We start from the raw sequence: 19981 nt of genomic DNA, 5'->3' as shown, positions 1-19981 counted from the left end.
CTGACTACTGTGTGGGCAGAGTGTGGGGGAAACTTTTCTGGCAATAAGAGCACTTGATCATTCAAACTAGTGATCCAGAAGAAGCAATGGGATTCCCTGTACTTTACGTGTTGGTGCCGAAGCTAGACAGTAACCCGTCCACGGTGCTTTCATTTGGATTCTTGCACTATCCGAGATTGTTGGACTTGGCATAAATGGCACGTTCCACTTCTCTGATTCTAGAATATTTATTTTCTAGATAAAAAGTATTTCCCCCGTCCCTCCGATAATGGGTTTTTGTTTTTTTTTTTAAATAGCAGTACTTGCAAAAAAAATTCAGTAGGAAGCTGTAATTCTGATCTTGTTTCAGAAGGCTATCTTGCACCGTGCCTGTTATTTCCAAGAGAGAAATATCAATTGGGAAAAGAGTATCAAGCTTGGCTACGGCCACCTAACGCTAAAATAGAAGCCCGCTGTCAAAAAGATTGAAAGCTGGCTAGACATCCTCTAGGGCAGGGGTCCCCAATCCTTAGTCCGTGAACTGGTATTGGGCCGCAGCATGCCACCAACCAGTCTGCACAAACGAGCAAAGCCCCATCCGTGTAGGATGCAGGCAACACAGAAAAACCCCGGTCCATGGAAAAAATTTTTCTCTACGGAACCAGTCCCTGGTGCCCAGAAGGTTGGGGAACCTCTGCTCTGTCGTGCTGACCTAGCCCTGTTTTCAGGCTAGAGATCTAAAAGGTGTCAATATTTCTGTTCAGCTTGAACACAGAACCACCGTTAGGAAGATCTGGGCCATGGCCTGCTTGATTGGGTCACAGTCCTTTAGTAGGCAAGGAAACAGACCAGCACTATTGCTGCTTCAGAGAAAGCCAGAGACAGCACAGAGTGAGCTTGGAAGAGACGAATCCGGTAGCCATCTCCAGGGTCAGTTCCCAGTCTTCTAGGTCAGTGGTTCTCAACCTGTGGGTTGGGACTCCATTTGGGGTCGAACGACCATTTCACGGGGGTCGCCAAACAACGCAGTCCGCCATTTTTTCCCCCTTTTCCTTAGCTGTGCTACTCCCTTTTATTCTATTGGCTTTTGAAAGCCAATAGAATAGACTCTCTGAATAGAGTCTAATTCTATTGGCTTTCAAAAGCCAATAGGAATTGTCCAGGCTGTCTCTGCCCTGCTGAGCCCGCCAAAAGTCCCATTCTGCAAACGGTGCTGCACCGGTTGAGTAGTCCTCGACTTACAACCGGTTGAGTAGTCCTCGACTTACGACCGGTTGGGAGTCGTGGCATTAAAAAGGTTGAGAACCACTGTTCTAGGTGAACCTGCTAGCTTTCTTTCAGCTTTGACCAGTTGAGAGTAGAACGTGAGCTTTCTTTTGAGTGTTTGCAGTGTTTTTTTTTGTTTATCAGGAAGGAATCTCTCTCTTTTTTTTTCCTGTTAAGAATATAATCCTTTATTCCTTGCAGAAATGTTGTTTTCTGTTTTCCCGCTCCCGCTACAGTTACCTCTATCCAGGAATGCCCTATGAGTACTTATCGCGAAGTTCCTTTAAATGCATGAAGTTTGATGTCTGCCTTCATCGTTGTCGCTTAAACCTATTTATCCCGTTTTCTTCTCTCTCTATTCATTATCAAAACTTACTTGTCACTATATATATTTTGGTCATTTTGCATGATAACAAAGCAAGTAGTACAGCCAGCTGTTTTATCATCTACAAATACTCAGTATTATTTTTATACGTGCATTAAATTCTTCTTTGGAAGGTTTTTTTTGTTTTCGCTTTAATTATATCTGGGACGTTCTAAGACCCGTGGAAAATAAAGTTCTATACTAATTCTTGATCTTTTTTTCCTTTTTGTATTTTGTGACCCGCACACCTTCTTGCTTAGCATTTGGAAATTCTAGCAGTAAGTGATGGCTCTTGATTTATCGAATAATTAACTATGCCAGTAACCAAGCTGGCTTTCATTTTTGTCTCTTGTCCATTTGTGATATCACAGTGTTTCATTGTAAAATATTATGGAAATAACAGTTGCTTTGCTTATCTATAATTCTAACTCTTCAGCAGTCTTTTTAGACGGCAGAATATTGTAGCTCTAGCCAATTATTCCGTTGTTAGTTTTGCTTATTTATTTTAAATCCATATTAACAGTCATATCCACTAATACAGTTACATACACAAATAGAGGTGATAACTACGCTTCTGTTCACGAATCCATTACCTTTGAAGTTGAAATATTATTAAAAATAATCAAAACATTAAGAATATATATACAGACTGTATCAAAAGTCAGGCTTCACGGCCAGCCACAAGAAATGTTCAAAGGCCACATGTCAAAAGAGTAAGGAAGCATTTAGAAGGAAATGGCAACCAATTTGATTGTTTAATTTATATAATAAATTGTGTATGGGGCCTGATTTTTGGTACACCCTCTATGTATGTATGTTTATATGTTGTGTATGTGTACAGAAATGATACCTTTATTTGCAATACAATAGATTGAAATATGATTAGGGCAGTGGTTCTCAACTGATGCGATTCATTTCGTAGTAAGACGGAGCCCACATATGCCAACAGTCCCAGAAAATCTGATTTCATGATATCACCGGTCCTTTTTATCCATTTGCCTAATGGCTGGAGAAAGAAGGGGCTCATGTGTAGTCCTGACCCAACCTATCTTCAGCCACCATGCCTTTGGGGGACTAACTTGTATTCACTTAAAATTATTATAGTTCTCTGTGTAATCTAGGATCCAGCATCCGATCTGCTTCGGTACATTGGTCAGGCGAAATGAAGCGATGATGGGAGTTCAGGCCCAATGGAGCCTTCAACCTTCTGCGTTGGGGGCTCAGTCGTTGCACCACCTTGCAACCTGGACAGAGGTCCATCGAATACAGTGCGAGGTCGAGATCCGCTAACGTTTGAAGATGCAGGACGAAAGCTTTTCCTCATCCCCTCATCTCCACGAGATCGTGCACCTGTGTGCTGGTTGTATCTGAGACAGCAGCTTCTTGCCATTTTGAGGAAGTGTTCCTCACTTGGCTAAGCGCGCTACAATTTCAGGCTTGGGCCATAAGGCCGAGACCGTGATTGGAGGCAGCCGGTTGGGGAGGGTGGGAGCCACAGTTGCCCTAAAGCAGTGTTTCTCAACCTTGACCATTTTAAGGCATGTGGACTTCAACTCCCAGAATTCCACAGCCAGCATTGCTGGCTGTGGAATTCTGGGAGTTGAAGTCCACATGCCTTAAAATGGTCAAGGTTGAGAAACACTGCCCTAAAGCAAGTGATGCCAAACCTTTTAGAGACCGAGTGCCCAAAACCTGGCCCCGCCCCACCTCCCCACCCCTGCCCGCTCCATCCACGCTCCACCCGCCCGCAGGGCCACCCACTGCCTCCATGGCCCACCACAGCAGATCACCCAGGCAGCCCAGCGGCACCATGGTAGCCACGCCCTCTGCCCGCACCCCGCATCATCTGCACATGACAGGGCGCGAGGGCGGGGTCTTGTCCCCGCTGCCCGGCTGCGCTGTGCTTGGGGGTGACTCCTCCGGGGAGGGGCTACTGGTGTGGAGGGGGCCACCAGGGGAAGCAGGGCTAGGGCGATAGCGCGCATGCCCACAGAGAGGGCTCTGAGTGCCACCTCTGGCACGCGTGCCATAGGTTCGCCACCACTGCCCTAAAAGAAGGAAGACCCACGCAGGAGGACACTGCTTGCCCATTGCGCCATTGGGAAGTAGCTTTGAAAAGGGGCCTAGGCAAGGATGATCGACGAGAGGCTGGGATAGATGAGAAGGAGGCTTGAAAGGGCATCGTGATTGTGCTTGAATGGAATGGCTAGCTTGTCTCCTCTCTTCCCCTGACAGGGCTGGAAGAGTTTTCATTTTAGGGTTTCTGGTCTGATGGAATGAAATGTTGCCTGCCGTGCCCCAGAATTGCCTGTAAATAAACAACTGCCGCAGGATATTGGGATTATATCAGTAGGATGGACATTATTTGATGGAGTGCTTGACCGGATGTGCAGTGAAAGGTTGAGAACCACTGTTCTAAAATTAGAAGCGACAGATCACCCAAAATGATACAAACAATTTTTTCCCCTGCTGGAGCATGGCATTTTCTGAAATGTCATCAGCATCCCCTTTCTCTTTGTTGGAAATGGCTGCCCTTCTTGAAAGCCAAAGTTTATTACGTAGCCAGCAAGAGAATGTTTTACTTTTTTTAATGCTAAATCCACAGATGACTTAGAAGCACTTGTTTTTCTCTGATTAGCTTCTTCCTCCATTATCTTAACCTTTCTCCTCTGCAGTAAGCGAATAACTATTTTTATATTGCAAATTCTGCTCGACGCCAGTTGTATGCTATTGTCACTTCTTTGGTTAATGTATTGGTTTTTTCGGATAACCATTATTTATTTATTTGTTTGTTTGCAGGAATTAGAGCTGTGTCGGAGGCTATATAAGCTGCATTTCCAGCTGCTCCTTTTATTTCAAGCCTATTGTAAACTTATCAGCCAAGTGAATGTAGTGAAAAAAGAGGCAGAGGTAAAGAAAATGCCAATGAAATGGGAGATTTGCTTTTACTACAAGATTTAACGCTAAGAATTACATCTCTGATGATAACAACAACAACAACAACAACAACAATAATAATAATAATAATAATAATAATAATAATAATAATAATGGAAGGGACCTTGGAGGTCTTCTAGTCCAACCCCCTGCTTAGGCAGGAAATCCTATACCAATTCAGACAAATGGCTGTCCAGTCCCTTCTTAAAAACTTCCAGTGTCGGAGCATTCACCACTTCTGGAGGCAGGTTGTTCCATTGGTTAATTGTTCTATCTGTCAGGAAGTTTCTCCTTAGTTCTAGGTTGCTTCTCTCCTTGGTTAGTTTCCATCCGTTGCTTCTTGTCCTGCCTTCAGGCCCTTTGGAGGATAGCTTGACTCCCTCTTCTTTGGGGCAGCCCCTGAGAGGCAACTCCTAAAATCTCTGAATTAAAAGATTAAATAGACTAAGAAGAATGGCTATGCATTGTGATCTTTCCGCTTTTGTGCTCAAGGATGCACTCAAAGCAGCTGATAACCCATAAAAATACAAATTTCGATAGCTCATCAAAGGTTAGAAAATATAAACTTATATTAAAATTAGCTAAACATTAAATCAGTTTGAGACTTGATCCTCACCCAGTTTTATCAGATTTCAGTGAAGCACCTAAGCACCGGCATATTCACCATCAATGGTTGAGGTATTTATGAGAACGTAAGCCAATATTTAATTGTGGTAGCTTAATTTCTCATCTCGCCTTAAATCAGTGGTTCCCAACCTGTGGGCGGGGACCCTATTTGGGGTCGAACGACCATTTCACGGGGGTCGCCAAACAACGCAGTCCGCCATTTTTTTTCCCCCTTTTCCTTAACTGTGCTACTCCCTTTTATTCTATTGGCTTTTGAAAGCCAGTAGAATAGACTCTCTTGAATAGAGTCTAATTCTATTGGCTTTCAAAAGCCAGTAGGAATTGTCCAGGCTGTCTCTGCCCTGCTGAGCCCGCCAAAAGTCCCATTCTGCAAACGGTGCTGCACCAGTTGAGTAGTCCTCGACTTACGACCGGTTGAGTAGTCCTCGACTTACGACCGGTTGGGGAGGGGGTTGCGGCATTAAAAAGGTTGAGAACCACTGCCTTAAATAATTTAAACATGCTTTCTGCATAAGGCTGTAACAGAGCAGGAGGGGGCAAATGGCTCTGCTACCAAAAAAAAAAATGCAGGTGTCTCTTTTTTTCCTAGGTAATAAACATGTCGGAAGAGCTTGCTCAGTTGGAAGCCTTTCTGAAAGTCGCTGCCGAGTCTGTTTCTTATAGCAGTACTGAAGAAATTCATATCCCAGAAGCTTCGCAGGCCAGCACCGAGACTGCCATTCATTCGCTCATTGAAACCTTACGGAATAAGGATTTTTTCTCTGCTATAGCACAGGTCAAAGCGTTCAGGTACTGCAAGATGGCTTTTGCTAACATTCCTTACTTGAAAAGGATACAGCTGGGAGTGAGTCTCGTGTAAATCTGGTTTCCGTGGAAAGGAAGAGCACTGTAAAGTATTGATAACATTTAATACCAATAGAAGAGACGATATGGCAGTGGTGGCGAACCTAGGGCACGCGTGCCAGAGGCAGCACTCAGAGCCCTTTCTGTGGGCATGCGCGACATGCCCCGGAGATGGCAACTTTCCCTCTTCAACCAGCCGCCCGCTAACTCACCGAGGTCCCACGTGGCTGGATGCATCCCAGCACCCATGCGCTCGCTGGCCTCTGTGTGCAGGGGCTGATGGTGTCAGGCAGCAGCTGACCGGCTCCTGCCTTACTTTGCCCCGTGACAATGGCACCCCCACCCTGTCTTGCCTTGTCTCGCCTCTCCCCGCAGGACGAGCCTCCTGCCCACTGCCCCACCTGCCAGAGACCGCCTGGATCTCCCCCAACCCTGCCCCCACAGGTGTCCCTCCCCACGAGCAACATTGAGGTGATCACACCCACCGTGGCCACACCCACCCAATCTGCCATGACCACCACAGCCATCCCCACCCAGTGGGCCACGCCCACCTGGCACCTGGCGATAAATAAGTGGGTTTTGGGTTGCAGTTTGGGCACTCGGTCTCTAAAAAGTTCGCCATCACTGCTATATGGGCTGAACTATGGTGCTCTCTGAGCTTGGTAGATTCTAAAATGGTTTATTCAGATGAAGAAGGAAGAATTGTGATGGTAGACACATACTTAACACCAAAAGCAAACACTCTTAGTAATAATCTATGCACCAAATAACAACCAGGAAGAATTTTACCAAAGCCTCCATAGAAAAATAATAGAAATGGAGTATCAAAATATTTGTTTAGTAGGAGACTTTAATGGGATAGTAGATGGGACAATTGACTATAAAAGCAGTAAAATAGGGAAAACTGGAAGAAAAAGACTACCTAAGACATTCTTTAATATGATAGATGAAATTGGAATACAAGATATTTGGAGGGAAATTAATCCAGAAAAACTACAATACGCTTTTTATTCAAATAGTCAAAAATCCTGGTCAAGAATTGGTATAATTTGGATGACACCTGAACTTAGGTTGAACATCCAACTAGGTTTACATTTTCAGTGAACTCAAGAGTGCACCAGGTGCTTCACAAGCAATAGGAAATGCAGTCACCGAGTCTAGTTTTGGGAAATGGGTGGGTTTTAGCAGAATTGAGCAGAATTCATGGGAGTTGCATCTCCATAGGGAAAACTTAGATGTGTTCATTTAGAACAGAAATGGCCAACTTATTTTATTTATTTTATTTATGAGACTTATATACCGCTTTAAGTGCAAGCACTCTCTAAGCGGTGTACACAGTAAGCAATATATATATATATATATATATATATATATATATATATATATATATATTATATATAAGATATATATATATATATATATATATATACACACACACACACATTGCCCCCAACAATCTGGGTCCTCATTTTACCTATCCCGGAAGGATGGAAGGCTGAGTCAACCTTGAGCCGGTGAGATTTGAACCGCTGACCTGCTGAACACAGTCAGCTAAAGTGGCCTGCAGTACTGCACTCTAACTGCTGCGCCACCTTGATAAGAACAATGACGAATGCCTTAATTTCTGTGTCCCCAGGTGCATTTGGCCCAACGACATATTTGGCGATTCCGAAGAAGATCCGATCCAAACCCTCTTGCACATATTTTTCCGTCACCAGAGCCTTGGCCAGACTGGTAGTTTTGCAATAGTTGGCTCCAAACAAGATATGTCAGAAGCCAGCTCCAAACTCATGGAACTAAATTTAGAGATTCGAGAATCCCTGCACGTGGTGCAGTCGTACCAGCTTCTCGCAAAACACACGGCTGTGAGAAATCTGAGTACAGGATTTTGAACCACCGTTCCTCAGAAAAACACTGAAAGGGGGTTTGGGGGGTGGGTCCCTTTTATCAAGCACCTTTCATATCGAATGAAACTGTTCTATTCTCCATGGAAGACCTTTTCTAGAAACAAGTTGCATAGTTTAGTAACAGTTCTCGAAACAGCTGACATCACCTTTAATGCTTTTTTTTTACCTTGTATCAGTAATACGAACTCTTTCAAAAAAATTGCATTAGAGAAAAGGGCTAAAAGCAATGCCTATAAAATGCATTTTTTTTTCATCATAAAACAGAAAGTACACGAGTTGCAATAATAGCCTCTTAACTTGGAGCTAATTAAAGCAGGTGAAATGAGGCTCAAAGGAACAGTGGTTGTTTTGGCTGAAGACCTGTGAAAACATTCTGGCTTTTAGACAGTAAAATAATCAAATAATGTTTGATTCATAATTTTGACAATGTCATGAGGAATGTGCTGTATTATACCGGAATATAAAAGACTGCAAAAATCCATTGATTTATCAATATTGTATTTACAATTTATTCTATTTTTGCCTGTAATGATAAAATTTATGTGTGCAAGTAGGAATGAATGGCTATCCAATCATCATATTTTGAGGATATGGATGTTTGTTAAAGTTTGAGCATGCCGAAAAAAAGCACTGCAAGATTATTTTTGGAAAAAAGTATATATTTTTAGCTTTAATTCCTAGTCTGTAAATGTTCTGGAGTTTAATAATATTTAAAACTGGAATTACCAGTTTTTTTAAAAAAAGAAATAATATATCTCTAACTGGTTTGGAATACTGCTCAGTTTTCTGATCAGTGCTTATAACAAATAACTGATAACTAACCAAAAGGTAGCTGCTTGCAGAGACTTTAAAAATGTATATTAAAGATGCCTACTGTCCCTCAAAACTCACTAGAAAAAAATAACTTATTTTATTCTGTACATATTCTAGAAATTGTATAGTGTAAAATCCAGTATTTTTTGTATAAATGTTCAATGATGTTTTATTTGAGAATAGTGTTCAAGGCTGGGGGGGGGGAGGGAGATAGAACAGTGTTTATATCTGTTGTTCTGCAGAGTTCAAGAGAACGTTTAAGCAGGCATGTTTTTTTCATGATTTTTCTTTTAAGCAAAGGCATCGGAGACTATGATAGGGAGAGAACGCAGCCTACCGACCCCAAAAGTCAGCCTGTAATTCCTTGTCCAAGCATGCAGCATAAAAGTAACTGGATTCCATTTCAAACCAAAACATTTTAATGAAGCAAAAAGAGCGAATGTAATTCCTCTGTTCAAACAAATCAAATCCCCAATATTTTATGTACCTCTCATGCACTGTGATTAAAAATAAAACAAGTTTCCAGGGAAAAAAAACACGAAAGAGTTAGCGTGGGCTTTTTTCTTTGGGGAAACCGATTCTGTTAAATATATAGTTCTGCTGAAATGCATTAATTTGAAGGCACCGCATTTATAGACTGTTGGACTGATAACACAAAATTTTGTTCCTTTCATAACTCTGTTAACAAGATACAGCACATTCATAGTCATTTTTTAGCCTGATAAAATTGAATTATTTTGAAGGTTCTGTGGTACTTTAGGTTGCGTTCTTAATTATTTAATAACCCATTATAAGTATACATGTAGTTTTTAGTTGTATATTTTTTTTCATATTTTATCATTCTCCTTTCTGTGTGTGTGTGTTTTGTTTTTTAGGGGGGGGCTTGTTCAAATAAAAATGTCAATTTACTCTTTTGTGTACTTTCTCAAAGAATTTGTTGGGGGGGGGTTGTCGTTTGATGGAGAATACTTGATGACATGGTGTTTAGTGCCGTATACTTTTTTAAAAAACCTTTGGATGCTTTTTAACAGTGGAGCATGCATATAAACAGACTGTTCCTGATTTGCATGCAAGAGACTTGCACATGCCTACTGCAAAACTGTGTGTGATACTGAAGGACTTGAGTGGAGAGGGAAGCATCTCCAGAAGCAATGGGGGGGCTGGTGCTTCCAGAGCATCACATCATATTTGGCTTTTAGGAATTAACTTTTTTAAAAAGCAAAATTTTAATTTGACAGCCCTAGCTTGATCATTCGTACTGACAAGATGGTTATTTTCTAATGTTTTCAGATTACATTTCATATCTCCTACATCAGTGGTTCTCAACCTGTGGGTCGGGACTCCATTTGGGGTCGAACGACCATTTCACGTGGGTCGCCAAACAACACAGTCCGCCATTTTTTTCCCCTTTTCCTTAGCTGTGCTACTCCCTTTTATTCTATTGGCTTTTGAAAGCCAATAGAATAGACTCTCTTGAATAGAGTCTAATTCTATTGGCTTTCAAAAGCCATTAGGAATTGTCCAGGCTGTCTCTGCCCTGCTGAGCCCGCCCAAAGTCCCATTCTGCAAACGGTGCTGCACCAGTTGAGTAGTCCTCGACTTACGACCGATTGAGTAGTCCTCGACTTACGACCAGTTGGGGGATCGCGGCATTAAAAAGGTTCAGAACCACTGTCCTACATCCTTTGAAAATTCTCCACTTGTGGAAAGACATGGGTCCAGGCCCCAAGACTTAAAAAGTGTATCATCGGCTGCCTAGATCAGTGATTTGACTCGTGTGAATGCCTCTTTCCTATCTGAGACTTCTGTAAACAGTGTGAAAAATAGACTTTGTCTTGGTTAATTGGCAGAGTCGTATTGGCCACCTATGAATGTTAATTTCACGGCTCCTAATTTTTATACAGTGTTTAAGAGTATTACGACAACCTTTTACCATGAAAACTTGAAAATACTCAAAACCAGATCCTGGTCTCACTTTCACTGTGTGTTCATGTGTGTGTGCAAAATTTGAGTTGCCATAATAGCATACAGGTTTTTCACAAACATTTGCATAGGTGCTACATAAAATGACCTAAACTATATACCATTTTTAAAATAAACAAATGCCACATTATATCTGGAATGGTTACTTTCTAAAACTGAAGCCAATCTCTGGTTAAAGTGCTTAATTATAATATAACTGAACAAACATGCACTCATTTTACTAAAAGGACAAGGGAAAAATAGTGATTTTTAAAGCGAATCAGTTTGGTGTAGTGGTTAAGGCGTCAGACTAGAACCTGGGAGACTGTGAGTTCTAATCCTGCTTTAGGCACAAAGCCAGCTGGCTGACTTTGGCCCAGTCACAAACTCTCCCCAAAACCTTTCCAGAAAACTATAGGGACTTGTCCTCAAGTAATTGTCACAATCAAGACTGACTTGCCACAAAAACTCTCCCTCATCTTTGTGGCAGCCCTTCAAATACTGGAATACTGCTATCATGTCATGTCTAAGTCCTTTTCTCTAGACTAGCCAAACCCAAATCTTGCAACCGTTCTTCCTATGTTTTAGTCTCCAGGCCTTCAATCATGTTACCTGCTCTTTTCTGCACTCAACATCCTTTTTTTTTTGTGTAGCGTGGTGACAAACATAAAGTTGATTCACGCTTCAGGCAGCCTCTAGATCTGTGTGTTTCTCCACCTTGGCAGCTTTAATATATGGAATTCGACTCCGAGAATTCCCCAGCCAGAATTCTGGGAGCTGAAATCTTCATACCTTAAAGTTGAGAAGCGCTGCTTTAGACAATGGCAACTGCTCCCAACGCTGGCAGCCAATTTGGGATTTTGGGCATGCCGCTTCTTCTTGCTTTGCCAAACAGGAGCGATCCGTTCGGCCAAATTTCTCTGTGCCATCTGGACAAGTCCAGGAGTCAATCTCTCCATCTATTGGCAATGCACACAAGCAACTGTTCTCTAAAGCTGACGTTATGCTATTCCGTCACTCGTAATTCAGAGATTCAGCATAATGTATGAGTGGAACAACTCTCCTTTACAACCTCTGGTTGAACTTTTTCTGCCTGAAAGGGGGTAGAGGCTACCACTTTATTTAAGGCCACGGACAACTATAGTCCTCAGTTCCCAGACAGGGCCGAGAGCGAATAGGGAAGACTCTCCTTTCAGCCAGCAATAACTGGATTATATCATGTCAATCAATGTATATCTAAGGTGTTTCTCAACCTTAGCAACTTTTAAGATAGCATGGCTGGCTGGAGAATTCTGGGAGCTGGAAGGCCAGACATCTTAAAGTTGGCAGACAGAAATGGTCAACTGAAGGCCCCACCAGAAGTAGCACCTGTTGCTTGCATAGATTTGGTCCTCCGTGGCCAAAAGACTAAATAAGGTCCAAGCTGTGTTCCATTAGGACACACGTCTCAAGTCCTCCCAGTCCTAGTGTAACCCTTTGGTTACTTTCTCAAAATCAGAAATGTTTCCTATTTCACATGTCCCCCATATCCATCAACGGAATTGTCAGAGGAGCAGGAATTAATAGGTAGCTGGACTAGAAAAATCTATGATGTAGTACATTTTTATCTATACCGCAAACCCGACCTTTAAATCTCCGTGTTTCTCAGCTTTGGCAACTTTAGGACTTCAGCTCCTAGAATCCTAAACAGCCATGCTGGGTGGGGAATCCTGAAAGTTGAATTTCACACATCTCAAAGTCACCACGGTTGAGGAATACTGCTTTACATAACACTAAGCGTCATAAATGCTCTGCAGTTTTCCATAAAAATTAATCACTCAAGCTGTACAACCCGTTTTTAAAAAAATACATTTTCCAACCCCCAGATCAAGAAGCAAAGCTTGGCGATGGGAGATTGGTTGTGTTCAAGTGAACACTTTTCCCCCTCTTAGTCTCTGATGGAACCCAAAATAATTTCCCCCGTTTGAAAGATCCTGGTTGAATGTCAACAACCAAACGGCAGCCAGTGAAACTGGAATACACACTGCCCATTTCCTATTGTGCTTAAACTATTCTAGCACAGTCCAAAAACCATCTTCACTATTGCAGAATAACTTCCTTCAGCATTTCTTCAGTTCTTATAAACTGATCCCCATTACTTCTTTATGCCCTAGTATAGATTTCACAAATAAACACTCTTAACAACTAATCTGAATGACAGAAGCCTTGCTGATTAGTAACTAATAATCTCCTCTGCTCATGCTTAAATTGAGCATTCCCAGAAACCAAAATCTGAATAGTTATCAGTTCCAAATTATAGAATGCATACACAAACCATTATTCACAGAATTTTGCACGGAAGGAATCAGTGGTATTCTATGGAGCTTTTGAGTCCTTGACTTATCTAGGTTTGGCATTCATATCAGCAAAGAGGAAAAAAGCAAAGTAGAAATAAGCCACAATTATAATCATGGTCACTTTATTAGAGATCTGTACTCAGGAAAATAATGAAATTACCATACTGATTCTGGGCAAGGGAAGTCTTAGTTGTTTCAAAACTTCAGATGAGGCATCATCTATTAAATGCATCATGATTGACCAACAAAATAATTCCTTTCATAGGTGTGCTGCTGAGATCATGTTCCCATTGAATTGACCCATCTCCACAATAATGCCTATGAACCTGGCACCCCAAACAATTATGTCATTTTACTCAGCTGGACACAGCTGGGAGACAACACAGTGCTGCAGTACAACTGAATTCTGGCAACTTGTGCTTGCTTCTTCCATCCTACTTGAGTTCTTTCAACAATGTGTTATCACAACTAAAACATTTTCCAGTAAGCTTTGCTTGCCTGCATTGGCAATTGTCACTGTGAAATATTACCGTTAACAGTTGCGTATTTTGGCTGAGGTTGACTCACAGTGCATTCCCCTCTAGAGCAGCTTCTCCTATGAAGGAATTAAGACGACTATTTCCTTCCCAAATAACAACAAAGACTGAACTTCTTCCATACCAAAATAAAATTGCACCGAGCCAGATTCCCCTGCTCCTTAATGCAATTATAACAAATGAGGTAGACGGTTCCATCCTGATTTACAGTTGCTTCCTTTCAGCTTAGCAGGCTTCCCACTCTGGCAGCCTCCCACTTCCAAACAAAATTTCTGCTCGGTACAATTTGACAGCGGAGGATTCTTCTCTGTGTCCTCCCTTAAATAATATATTTGAAGCTAAAGGTACTATCACAAGAAAGCCGTTTGCCTTTGCATCTTCCACAAAGATCTTGACGATGAGGTCTCTTGGGATCCACGTGGCGCAGTTTCACTGGGCAGGAACATCTGGTCTGCTTGCAGTTCTGAAATTGACACCACAGCAAGAGGGTAATTGAAAATAAAAGCGACTTGGATCTGTCTATGAATTCCCCAGGAACAAAATGTTGACTAGGGACAATACGACGGTTTTTCTGTTATTTATGCATACTGTGCGGTTGCAAGTGGGATGACTAAGATTGCATATTACCAGTATTATTATTATTATTAAAACTACTCCAAGGACATGGTTATTTTCTGGTGATCCAAATCAGTGTTTTACAACCTCAGCTACTTTAAGATGTATGAATGTCAACACCTAGAAAGCTGGCTGGGAATTCTGGGAGCTGACATCTACACATCTGGAAGTTGCTGAGGCCGAGAAACACTGATCTAGACAGTTATTACAAAGCTCTAAATCTTTCCCTGCTCTCAGATAGCTTAACATTTATATTTATATGTCAAGGATGTGACAATAGAAAGAGCAAACTGATATGGAAAAGAGGGTATAAACTATGTGATTGCTTCCTATATTTAAGAATTCCTGCAAAAAAGGAAGTCCAACTTGAGGTGTTCTATTTACCTCAATTTTATTACGTAGGAAAGTTATAAAGTATCCAACGATATGCTAATGGTCAAAATGGGGATATTAATATCTATATACACACTTTTCAGTAGTTTGATTCGTAATTCCAGTCCAAAAAACTTGATTAACTGGGAATATATTAATTTATCCATTCCCAATTCATTGAAAACATAGTTTCTATAAACTTAGATCACCTGAAATCAAAACCGAAAATATTTTAAGAGTACTTTTCAGCTTGGTCCCACCAAAGGAGATATTAACACAGGTTGCAGAGCAAAAAAACAAACAAACCATGCACCATCAAAGTGAAAAGAAGTATGAAAAACATTGTCTCATCATCTACAAACGCATCCAGAATCTATTTTATTTTACAGATCTCTGAACCCACCAATTATAGTAACTGTCACTCAGCTGGATTGAGTCAGCTGACTCCACCAATAAGTGCAGCGCTTGGTGGCAATCAGCCAATCTCAACTCATCTCCCAACATTAAGCAGGATGAAACCAGATCAGTACCTGGGTGAGAGATTACTAGGGACTTTGTTTCGTTTCAGGGGCTTTGTTGGAAGAAAAGGATTCCAATACCTTTGTTTTTAAATAATGAGAGGAACCATGAAGTTCATGCGGTGGAGCCCAATGGACCTTCTACCTTAAATGAGGTCCGAAAAAGCACTGCTTACTTGGCAGGTAATATCCTCCACACGGTACGGGTTGTAAGACTTCTGGCAAGTTCGACAGAACTGCCTAAAGTAAACCTGTGGGAAGAGAAGTTTTAGGTAAGAGGTCCCCAACCTTTTGGGCACCAGGGACCGGTTCCATGGAGAAGGGTTTTTCCACGGACTGGAGGGTGCGTGGTTTTGTGTGCTACCTGCATCCTGCAAATCGGGCTTTATTTGTTTGTGCGGACCGGCTGCTGGCATGCCGCGGCCCGGTACTAGTCCACGGACCGGGAGTTGGGGACCCCTGGTTTAGGTAGAAGGATCCCCCCTCTCCACCGCTCCAGCAAATAAAGTCTACCTTGGCCAATGTTAGGAAATAGGAGATTTCCTGACATTTCGCCAGCAACTGTAGCAGATCACCTTGCCTCTAAAGATCCCAGCCATCAGGAAACTTGTTGTCTACACCAGGGGTCCCCACCTTTTTGGTTCAGCAGCTTCAGCGGTGGGGAGGAATGGTTTCACACGCACAACCTAAACCCTGTGCTTGCGCAAATGAAGCTTCACACACTTGCCCGCCGCTTCAGCAGCTCAGTTCCCAATGGGTCGTAGTTCGGTAGAGGGCTTCAACCCAGGGATTGGGGCCTCTGGTCTACACCACAGTCACTAAACCCTGAAGCCAAACACTAACCCAACCGATTGTAGTCATGAAAGCCTACCTTGTTTGTGCCCTGTACACACCAGACATAGGCACTCTCCCATCGAATATTGCAGTCCTTGCAGTGGTAATAGCCATACTTCTGCTCTAGGAACTAGAAAACTCAGTGGTTAAAAAGAAATACTATTGTTAAGTATATTCATCCTAGAGCAGTGGTTCTCAACCTGTGGGTCGGGACCCCATTTGGGGTCGAACGACCATTTCATGGGGTCGCCAAACGCAGTCCGCCATTTTTTCCCCCCTTTTCCTTAGCTGTGCTACTCCCTTTTATTCTATTGGCTTTTGAAAGCCAATAGAATAGACTGTCTTGAATAGAGTCTAATTCTATTGGCTTTCAAAAGCCAATAGGAGTTGTCCAGGCTGTCTCTGCCCTGCTGAGCCTACCAAAAGTCCCATTCTGCAAACGGTGCTGCACCAGTTGAGTAGTCCTCGACTTACGACCGGTTGAGTAGTCCTCGACTTATGACTGGTTGGGGGTCGCGGCATTAAAAAGGATGAGAACCACTGTCCTAGATAGAACATCTTTCTTCAACCCAATGACCTGGTAAGTTCTCAGACCGGAACTCCTTCAAATCGCAGACAGAATTTTTGCCGTTCTTATGCAGGTTGATACTATATTCGTTTTTTATTTACTGGATTTCTAGGGCTGCCCAACTCATAAGGGCTCTATGCAGTGTACACACACACACAACACTTCAATAAACCAAACAGAGCAACGATCCTCAGTTTGGGCAATTTTAAGATGTGTGGACTTCGATTCCTAAAATTCTACAACCAGAATTGTGGGAGTTGAAGTCCAGACATCAAAGTTCCCAAGGTAAGTTAAGACATAACAAGGTGGTCACTCCGAAGTGATACCTAGTAAAGGTAATCTTCAAATTGTGGCAATAGGAATGCTTAACACAAACCATTATTTAAACTGGAAAATCTGTTGTTAAGCAGAGCAGTGGTTAAGTGAGACATCACATAACTATGACTTGCAATCTTCCTGCCGGCTTCTGCATAGATTGTGTGTGTCGGAAGCTTGCTGGGAAGCTGGCAAATGGTGATCACACGACTCTAGGAAACGGCAACCATTGTAAATGTCCAGATTGCCCTCACATGGCTGTGCAGATGCTGCAAGAGTCTTAACCCTCTATTTCAGCTAACAATCCTTTTAAGTTTGCTTCAGATTGTCAGCTTTAACTTAATGCCCTAAATATGTCATGAGCAACAGTTTACAAACCACATTGGCTGGATTCACAAACCACACACTAAGAAACAAACAAGTAAAGCATATTATGGCTTATTATATGTGCAGACCCAGTCGGGAGTCCTAGAAATAAACCAGGACGTCTGCTAAACCTGGAGTTTATAAGGTGTGAATGGTAGCAAGGAATTCACTACTCCTAGAAGGCGAGAATAATCGCTTCTATCTTTTTAACTGTCTGAAATGTTCAAAACGTCTCATTACGGGCTTGAAATAGCCAGCCCGTCTCTGAATCCTTATTCTGGTTTTCCTTTTAAAAGCATTTTGTTTTGAAGCTAAAGGCACTCTTGGGTCACCCTCTTTTCTCAGCCAGAGGGAAGAAACAGCCACTGTTTCTTTTGCTAAGTGGCTTTGGGTTTTAAGCCAAGTTCTCAAAAGAAATAACCAACTTATGGCAGCCTAAGCTTTACCCTCAGGCTGTTCTGTTCTTTACCCTCAGGCTGTTCTGTTCTGTGTTTGCAGGATTCAGGGGTGAAGCGGCTTGCAGAGTCTAGTTCAGGGGTCTCCAACCTTGGCCACTTTAAGACTTGTGGACTTCAACTCCCAGAATTCCTCAGCCAGCAAAGCTGGCTGAGGAATTCTGGGAGTTGAAGTCCACAAGTCTTAAAGTGGCCAAGGTTGACGACCCCTGGCTAGTTTATACAGCCAGAATTGGCTTCAGGCAAAAAGCGAGGAGGGCGGCCGCCACTGCCACCATCCCAGTTCCACTCCGGTTTCACGGGCGTTTGCACCGTTTTTGACCAGGCCCTACGGGGTGGGGTGGAGTGGGGGCGGACACGGGTGGAGTGGCTGGCTGACTGGGCCGCGTTGTAGCTAAGCAGCGCGGGCTGGTTACAAGGACTCTCCTCAGGCTCGGCCCTTAGCTCCTCCGTCGACGGACAGCCGGGGGGGGGGGAGCCCCACCTGGAAGCGCACGCGGGCCTTGCTCGGCTCGGCCTCCTCCCGAGCCAGTGGCGGGGTGGTAATGGGGACAGCGACGGCCTTCCCGCCTTCGCCTTTCCACTCCTTCTCGGCCTGGCCTTTCGTCGGCGAGCTTCCCGCCCCGTCGGGGACCGAGGCCGACTTCTTCTTGCGCTCCTGGGACTCGGCGCCGCTCTCCTCCTCGCCTTTGGGCCAGACGGCGCGGGCGGCGGCAACGGCGTCCCCTTCGATGCCCGGGGGCGGACCGGCGGCGAGCGTCGACGGCTCCCGGCGCTCGGCTTCCTCCAGGAAGGTGGTGAGGCGGCGGGAGGCCACCGGCGAGTAGACGGCGATGGTGCGGGGGAAGCGCACGGAGCGCGGGGCGCCGCTGACCGGGCAGCCTTGTTCCTGCTCGCCTCCTCCGCCTCCTCCTCCTCCTCCGCGGGCCCGGGAGCGAAAGAGCAGCGGGCGCGGCCCGAGCGAGCACTGCACCGAGGCGTCCTGGCGCGGGTTGACCTGGACGCCCACCTCCTTGGTGTTGGCCTTGCGCAACCGCGGCGTCAGGTTGGGGTTGACCTGGGACAGGATGGCCTTCAGCTGCGCCCGCTGGTAGTTGTCGAAGTACTCGGCCGCCGCCGCCGCCGCCACCGCTTCGCTGTAGCTGGATAGGTAGCTGCTCCGCGGCCGCCAGGCGCCCTGCCCGCCTTTGCCCTTCGGCGGCTGGTAGCGGTAGGAGTAGGGGTTGTACGAGGGGTAAGCGTAGCTCTCCATGGCCTCGTCTAGCAAAGTAGCCATCGCTCGCGCGCGCGCTCCGCCGAGGGCGTTTAAATCTCCCGCGGGGCGGGCCGGGCCCGGCCGGGCCGGCTGCGCTCGGCCCCGCCGCTTCCCAAACGAGACACTCGGCTCAGCTGGGCGCGGCTGGGCGGGGGTGAGGGTGGGGGAAGCTGGAGAGTCTTCCGGCGCGCGGGGAAGGAAGCCGCAATCCTGGTTAATCTGTTCATTTATACGTGAGGGTGTAGATCCGTACCTAGGTTGTGTATCGCATGTTTGAAATGTGTGTGAACGTATGTGTGCCCTTTTGAGAGGGAGCCACTCAATTTCATTTTTAATTCGCGTGGGCCGTTGTGCCCGCAGGGGAAAATGACAATAAAGATGATCTAATCCAGGGGTAGGCAACCTTGGCTCTTTTAATGACTCGTGGACTTCAACTCCCAGAATGCCTGAGCCAGCATGGGGGAACTTTGGCCCCCTCATGACTGGTGGACTTCAACTCCCAGAATTCCTGAGCCAGCAATGGCTCAGCTTGGAAACCTCCTCCTTTCCCCTCAGCATGGCTGGCTCAGGAATTCTGGGAGTTGAAGTCCACCAGTCATAAAAGAGCCAAAGTTGCCTACCCCTGATCTAATCTAATCTATTCCAGGTATATGGGCTTGGACCCATCCCATTGTGTGCCCCTCTACGTCGGGGTTGGCTGTTTCAAAAAACAAACAAACAAGTAATAACTTAGTTGATCTCCTAGAGGAGATCAACCCTGACTGCTCTTTAGAAGGCCAGATCCTGAAGTTGAAACTCAAGTACTTTGGCCACCTAATGAGAAGGAAGGACTCACTGGAGAAGAGCCTAATGCTGGGAAAGATGCTGCAAGAGAAGAAGGGGATGACAGAGAATGAGGTGGCTGGATGGAGTCACTGAAGCAGTAGGCGTGAGCTTCAGTGGACTCCAGAAGATGGTAGAGGACAGGAAGGCCAGGAGGAACATTGTCCATGGGGGCGCAATGGGTCGGACACGGCTTCGCAACTAACAACAACAAAATGTGTGTTACGTATGAGTACACTTTTGAGAGGGAGCCACTAAATTTCATTTTTAATGTGGGCCGTTGTGCCCGCA

At 44.3% G+C, this 19981-nt stretch overlaps 2 protein-coding genes across 14 annotated transcripts in view; one reads left to right on the top strand and one right to left on the bottom strand.

The window, feature by feature from the left end:
• Nucleotides 1-9645, top strand: part of FRYL (FRY like transcription coactivator) — a 187793-nt gene extending 178148 nt beyond the window's left edge. For 8 of the 11 annotated variants that reach the window (XM_039368293.1, XM_039368291.1, XM_039368288.1 and 5 more), the window contains 4 exons: nt 1870-1887; nt 4409-4519; nt 5763-5962; nt 7653-9645. In XM_039368293.1, the coding sequence (XP_039224227.1) occupies nt 1870-1887; nt 4409-4519; nt 5763-5962; nt 7653-7908 (585 nt within the window). In that variant the 3' untranslated portion in view covers nt 7909-9645. The remainder of the gene's footprint in view (nt 1-1869; nt 1888-4408; nt 4520-5762; nt 5963-7652) is intronic. The other 3 variants (XM_039368287.1, XM_039368295.1, XM_039368289.1) reach the window with 1 other exon arrangement.
• A 3494-nt stretch (nt 9646-13139) lies between these two features.
• On the bottom strand, nt 13140-19313 carry ZAR1 (zygote arrest 1). 3 transcript variants are annotated; one of them, XM_039368314.1, is made up of 4 exons: nt 18098-19313; nt 15947-16039; nt 15252-15326; nt 13140-14033 (listed from the first exon to the last, which is right to left on the bottom strand). In XM_039368314.1, exons 1-4 carry the CDS (start codon nt 18887-18889, stop codon nt 13890-13892), a joined length of 1104 nt encoding a protein of 367 aa, XP_039224248.1. In that variant the 5' UTR covers nt 18890-19313; the 3' UTR covers nt 13140-13889. The 3 variants fall into 3 exon arrangements, with proteins under 3 accessions (XP_039224248.1, XP_039224250.1, XP_039224251.1); XM_039368317.1 differs by having other exon boundaries at nt 13986-14033; nt 15221-15326; XM_039368316.1 differs by lacking the exon at nt 15252-15326.
• Between the last annotated feature and the right edge of the window lie 668 nt (nt 19314-19981).

The sequence above is a fragment of the Crotalus tigris genome, unplaced genomic scaffold (assembly GCF_016545835.1).
Source record: "Crotalus tigris isolate CLP2741 ecotype Arizona unplaced genomic scaffold, ASM1654583v1 scf7180000020728.642097, whole genome shotgun sequence".
Taxonomy (NCBI): Eukaryota; Metazoa; Chordata; class Lepidosauria; order Squamata; family Viperidae; genus Crotalus; species Crotalus tigris.
The sequence above is the reverse complement of the archived record's forward strand: the minus strand, read 5'-3'. Positions and strand labels throughout refer to the sequence as shown.